Here is a 6,980-nt window from a genome sequence, read left to right on the forward strand (position 1 = left end):
ACTAGAAAATGGGCCCAGTTTAGCCGCAGCGACTTCATCATTTCTCGCAACTATAACTCAAATTCAGTAGCGTTTCTTCAAGACCAAAATACATGCCGATATTCAGTAAATCTTATTCTATCAACTGATATAAAAATCTTGATTCAAATGAATATAGTTTCAATGTAATTCCTGAATATTCCTCCCGTACCCTATATCGCCAAAGCTTCCATTTAACTTGAAACCCGAAAACTGTGACAGAAATTTAAGAAACTAAAATGATCTTTTAACTGGAGTTATTACTAAAAGTAATTGATCTTGAGACAGGCATTCAAAATCAAAATCAATATCTTTCATTCGTTTAGTTACCTATACGTTGTTCAATAATCTCGAAATGCTTATAAGCATTTCAGAAACGGTTGTATTAATAATGGATTCAAGTAATTGAAAAACATAAAATCTAGAACAAGTATTGATTTTCTATCATTTTCGTTGTAGTGTAGAATACCTATAATCTTTCAGATTAATTATTTATCATGAAAATTTAAAACATTTCTTAAAAATCTTTTGCTGGCCATATTTTTGTAGGTCGAATGTCATTTTCCAAAAATTAAAAAAAAATTACCTGAAAAAAAATCAGTCTCATTTTAAATGTACCTGACACAAGTAAAACCCAGGCTGTGGTTAAGATTTAATCTCAAGTTGCATTTCGTTTATTTTCAATACATTCTCTTCATACCTGCAGGAAACAGGTGTTTCAAGAAACTACACAACATAATTCACATGCACATCAAACATCAACGAACCTAAATGGAGCATTATTTACACAAAACAAACATGGCAGTGAGAGTTTGGGATGACAAGGATTCAGCAGTCCTCGTACTTGAAAATCTAGCTTTGATGAAGTACGCTTTAGATGCTTTATGGAACGCGTTACAGAGGAAGTCGGAATGAGTTTTTAGTATCTAGCTAAATGAGTAAGGCACTGATCACAGTTGGTTTAGTTACAGTATGGGAAGTTGGGACAGCTGTGTGGGGAAACTCCGGCTGGGTACTGACGCTCGGTGTATCCTGGCAGAGGAGCAACATGCGGGACACCAGCTGGAGCAGAGTTATCACAGTAAGGGTAGTTCGGGCAGCTGTGTGGGCTCACACCAGCTGGGTATCTGTGGACGATAAAAAAGTCGATTCAGCTGGTTATTGATTTTGAAATTTTTACAACCAAAATGTGCACATACTTGTCACCACCGGCAGTGGAAACGGGAGCAGCCAAGTGATTGTGAGATGGTCCAGTAACGGCTGGATAGGAGTTCCAGCTTGGCTGAGCATTCCAGGCTGGCTGGGGAGCTGCGTTCCAGGCGGGTTGGGCATTCCACGCTGGCTGAGCATTCCAGGCAGGCTGAGGAGCTGCGTTCCAGCTTGGCTGGACGTTCCAGTTCGGGTTCCAGTGATTGGCGGCGTGATTGTTGTGTGGATTTGGGTTGTGCAGGGCGGCATTATCGCAATTTGGATACGATGGACAAGCAGCCGGATTCACACCAGCTGGAAATCGGGCAGCTTCCTGATGTTGGGGGGCCGCAATACAAACGGCGGCCAAAGCCAAAACTGCGATCTGCAATCCAAAACACTTGTTCAATAACAGATATAAAATAGTCAACGCTTCCAGAATCACAAATCGTTGCCAAAACTTAATGTCCTTTTCACTGGGTAAATTATTCCTTTAAAATAATCACCATATTCCACTGAACTACACTAATCCTTACCGTTTTCGAATACATGTCTGCACTGATTTAGATTTTCAACTTGGACTTCTATGTTACCGTAACGGTTTTTGTTGCTTAACACAAAACTTCCAATTGAGTACCGAATACTGATCTTTGGAGGATCAGTTCATGTCTTTTATAGTAACACCACACCCAGCCCGCGCTCGGAGTCCAATGCTTCTATATTCTAACATGACCTGTGTACTCTCTTTTCCCATGCAATCGGCAGTTCGTGGGTTCGCTCGCGCCAGCCGCCGCCGCCGTCCGAAGGTGTTTTTGTGCGCGGGTGAGCGAAAGAGATCGCAAACAGGATTTGCTGCGCTATATAGCTCCTTGGTCATCGGAACCACCAGTGGCACGGCCGCCGCACGGTGAGAGAAGTTTGTCGGTGCAATAGGCAAAAAAAAAACTGGTAGCCTGTCACCGATTCATAGAAGGTATGGCGATTGTAAGCAAATAGCCAGCGGGGGGCAAAAAAATGCATGAAATATAAAAAAAATGAAATGTTAAATTTTACTGCACAGCCAGTAGGGTAGTTTTTTATGATCTCGTGATTAATTGAGGCTTATTAACAAAAAAATAATAATAAACATTGTTTGAGCATTCCAGACTGTCTGTGAAGCTGCTTTTCTTGTTATCTGAGCATTTTAGGCAGGCTGAGAAGGTTGCTACTTGGTTTCATTACTCTATCAACTCATTAGTTAATATATCACTAGCTTGTTGTTATGTAACGCAGAAAGAACATTGCAATTTAAAAAGAATCATAGGAACGTACATATCTATTATGTTTAAAAACACAACTGCAGCGTTGACCCGAGCAGGAGCGAAGAGCAAAATAATATTAAAACAATTTCAAACTGTGTTATAATGCTATATTTTGTTATTGAATAGATATGGAGATACATTGATAACACATTTTGTTATTGAGTAGATATTTTAAACAGTGGTTGTAAGATGAGTTTAATAACTGATTTTGTTATCATATCTTATTTTGACCGTAAAATGACATTCGATATATTTCATAAAAATTTTTTTTTAATTGATTAAAGAGATTTTAGATTATAAATATTTTTTAAAATGATTTTTTAATATCTCATATACTACTGCATTTGTTATTCCATACCTTAATAATACTAAAATATGTTATTCTAAACTCTGAATACAGTCATGTTATTGCTTTGTTATTCAGATAACACAAGTAGTTATTCTTTTGGCCTTAAAGGAGCAAAATTTTGATATTTTTTTTTGTTATTTTACCAACTATGTCAACCAAAACAAGACCAAATTTTGATACGAGTTATTCGATTTCCATAACACATTTTGTTATCATTTTGCTGTTCGCTCCTGCTTAAGGAGAAGGTTAGTCAGATATTTTTTTTATTACTGTTATACTTTCTTATTCATGAAACAATATAATAATTAAAATGATAATATATCTAAGTTATTACTAGCATTTTTCTTATCATTGGTCTTTTTGTAGCTAATTTATTAGTTTTTACTAAACTTCTGGGTGGATTCCACGAAATCTTTCGGTTGTACACTTGTAACAATAGTTACTCTTTGTTGAGATTTCTTTTACCAGCAAAATACGCTTTTGATCAATAAAAGCATCAGTTGAAATATGAAATAATTATGAACATTCGACAAAAAGTTAATTGTTTCATAGAAATTGCAAAGAATTGGCTAAACAGTGAAGTTTAATATTTTTGTTGTCTCTTTGGTAAGTACAATTGAAAATGAAATCCTCCTTTTGGATTAACTAGCATAGGTACTAGCCTGGTACATTGGGCACATACCCTATCTGCATCAAATTTATATTATGAATTCCGGATTATACCGATCAAAGCCGTTAATAATCCAACGAAAAAATGCACTAGTTTGTTTTCTGCTTAGTTATTCTGTTTAGTTTTGTAATCACCTGTCTTTTTTCGGAGTCGGGTATACGTCAAAGATAAGTCAATTTAAAGCATTTAAGGCAGGCTGTAGGACTGTAGCCCGCGTGCGTCGTCTTTCATTTAATTGAGAGCGAACAGGAAGTATCTAATTTTCTATAATTTTCTATAATTTCGATAAAAAACACTTTTTTGCTGCTGTCGATTCATTATAACGGAGATAACCGGAATGACGGAAATGCCTAAAAATACCTCTAATTCGATGAGATGCAACAACATTACTGATGCTTGTCTTGATTACAATTTGACAAAATTTGATTGAGTCTTCACGTACATTACACTGTCAAATGTGGCGCTGGGGCGCTGCGGTAACCATGGCACTGACATCTGTTCATCATTATATCACGAATAATGTAATGTTTGTAATGCCAATTTCTTTCGTGGAGCCACAGCAAATTTTGCCCCGGATAAGAGCGCGTTCGCGAGGTGCTCGTACCAACCGATAGTTTAGTTGCATCTGTATTAGTTCCAACTTTATATAAAGCATTTAGGTAGCGAGCTGCGATTCTAGCTACGAAATATGGCGTCGTGTCAAGGGACTAGTTTTCGTTACAGATAAATTAAGGCGCTTATACTATTTAATTACACTTGGCGTGTTGAACGTACGCATTAAAAAAATGCTAAAATAAACATCGAAAGACGAAATAGAGAAATTGTTTGAATAAATTTGAATTGACAATTAACAATATAAACAAAACTTGAATTTGAATGAAATAATAGAAAGTAAATAGATAAAAATATGGATCAATAAAGACGAAACTGAGATAAACTCATTTAAAATAAATCTCAACCAATTGGAAACTTTAATAAACTTAACATTTTTTGCTAATTATGTTCACTCTTTTGAGAACATAGTATGTACGTCTGACGATAATTTTATTTCGAGCCAATGCTTTACCGTTTTCATAATTTCAGTTCAGTGTTTCCTCGAAAAGGTGAGGTGCCGCTATAGAGTTAATAGGATCTTTGCATTAGCCCCGTAATTTTCTTGTACTCTAATAACCGGCTGCGAAGTCTGTCGATAAAGAAGGGCCAAGTTCTGAAGGACGTTTTTACCCATGGCTTTTTTTGTTTCCCCGAAAAGATATCTGTATAGTTTCATATTTGTCTATTATGGCTTTTCAATTTTAAGTTTTGCTTGATGAATATTGTCTCTTTGATATCAATTTTAAGTTTCCAATTTTGGTTTAGTTTCTTCTGAATTTCGTGAGAATGTTCATTCAGTTTTAGTATTATTTTATTTGTTTTGAGAAATTTCACAGAATTTTTTTTTCCTTTTAATTTGCTTGCTCAATATTTCTTGTTATTTATAGTTATCCAACTATCAATTATCAATTTGCTACTCTTCTACTAATTTTTAGCCAATGTTTTGAGCCGTATTTCATCTTTGTATCAAATTGTGTTGAATCTGCCAATTGATACGCAAAATAAGTTTCATGACCATTAAACACTCACTGTCCAAGCAGCACGCTGCATTTTCGCATGCCGCGGTGAAGAGGGGTGGATGGACGATCGCGCGCCAGCGTCAAGCCGGGTGACGACTTCGCGCGACCAGGCTCGCGGAAATGAATGCGAGCACGAAAGAAAGAGACATCGTTTCGATACCGGCGATTTGAGCCGAACACGCCGCATAGTGGAAGGCACCATCGCCAAACCCATGAAGCGAGTAGAAATAGTATATTAAGTGTAAAGTTGATCGCCTAATATATCTACTAGAACATGCTTTATAGTACATATACATGTACTCGTATGTTCCGCGTAAAAGTATAAATAATAACAAGTTGCCCTTGATTGCTGGTCCGGAAAAGTACGATTCTGTTGCCGTGTATTTCTTTTCCTCTTATTGGACACGTACGTCCGTCCGAATTCGAGGGCACTTCTTGCAGCGACAGTGCGCAGAAGGCAGAACTCGCTCACGACGCCCGGCTTTCGGTTGAATTTTGTTCCGTAGCCGTCCTATGGGTACAGCAGCCTATGGGAAACTTTTTTGCACAACTGTAGCAGTGTCAAAGATGATCGTAGACAAGCGGTTCAATCTGTTGCTGATTGACATCGCTTGAACACGTTTTCGCACTCGCCTAGAAGTAGCCTAGAACAGTAACAAGTGGACACTACGGTAACCTGTGTAAAATATTTAACCTCTTCACGCGTCATGGCATGGATTGAGGCAACATGATTCCACAAATCTCAAGTGAAAAAAATTTAAAAGATTATCTTGTTCAACTACAATTCATACGTTTAATATTTAGGAGTTTGTTCAAATTTTGTTTCTTATTCAATTATTGTACCTTGCAACAATTTTACAAGTCCTACGCAAATTCGTTTTTTAATAATAATTATCCTGTACTTATTAAATACTCTGAAACTATGCTTGTTAAGCAAGGAGGGATGCAGTGGGGAGGCAATAACGAAAAACTGATGGTTCAAATTGCTAAATTACAAGCATTTGTGGTAAACGCAGAAAATAACCACGCTAATAATTTTCGCGTGGGTCTCTAAATAGGTGGAAACTCCGCAATATTTTACCACTGTTTACACCCGCGCTATTGTACTTTTTAGGTGATGTTTACCGGTTTTAATAAAAGATTATTTTCCTCTATTTCCGTTTTGAGTAGTTTCATACTTGAATGTGAACAAAGTGGAGCGTGGGATAAGCTGTATTACCCTGGCGATTACAAAATGCTGGTCGAACATACATATATGCGGAAGTATTTATGGTTTTGGTCTGGTTTAATGTCAAAAAGAACTGTATTTTTGGCTGTCAAAGAGTGACCATGTGCAAATCTCCACGTACATTAACTCCACGTGGTATCGGCTGCGGTACACAACGTTCTGGCTGTCATACGCAGACAGGGAAGGACGGCTACCCTTCACGGATGGGGCAAAATTCTTCGAGCGTTTGTTTCTCAGGTTAGTGGCGGTTCTAACAGCGTCTGTTTAGGAGCAAGCGGCTGAATCAGAAGTGCGGTTACCTCCCACTGTGTCTAACATGGCAACCCCAGTCGCAGAATACGGACTTGACAGTAAACCCATGGGAAGACTGTCAAAATAACGATGACAGACTTGTTGACGCAGCATTCTGTTTGGTCCTTTAGAATGTTAATGCGTGTCTCTGCTGCACCGAAGTGTGTATGGCACGACGAGCAAGCGATATGCGGAGTTGGAGACAGTTGTTAAAAAGTATACTGTAGACGAGACAAGAGAGCTTTGGTCAACGCCCTACTTGAGGAAGCAGAAATGACATTCCTCGCCGCCTTAGCTGTGTTATAACAAATGCCAAGATGTC

General features: G+C 37.8%; 1 protein-coding gene across 1 annotated transcript; it reads right to left on the reverse strand.

Annotated features, from left to right (window-relative positions):
• Positions 1-686: 686 nt before the first annotated feature.
• On the reverse strand, positions 687-1,825 carry LOC128743387 (uncharacterized). The gene is made up of 3 exons (XM_053839949.1): positions 1,743-1,825; positions 1,218-1,591; positions 687-1,145 (listed from the first exon to the last, which is right to left on the reverse strand). Exons 1-3 carry the CDS (start codon positions 1,755-1,757, stop codon positions 980-982), a joined length of 555 nt encoding a protein of 184 aa, XP_053695924.1. The 5' UTR covers positions 1,758-1,825; the 3' UTR covers positions 687-979.
• Between the last annotated feature and the right edge of the window lie 5,155 nt (positions 1,826-6,980).

Source organism: Sabethes cyaneus, chromosome 3 (genome assembly GCF_943734655.1).
Source record: "Sabethes cyaneus chromosome 3, idSabCyanKW18_F2, whole genome shotgun sequence".
Taxonomy (NCBI): domain Eukaryota; kingdom Metazoa; phylum Arthropoda; class Insecta; order Diptera; family Culicidae; genus Sabethes; species Sabethes cyaneus.

Bases quoted from the DNA above. Each gene is read 5' to 3' on its own strand.
- LOC128743387 (XM_053839949.1), bottom strand. The intron at 1,146-1,217 runs GTATGTGCACAT...TATCGTCCACAG, and splicing joins TCCACTGCCGGTGGTGACAA to ATACCCAGCTGGTGTGAGCC.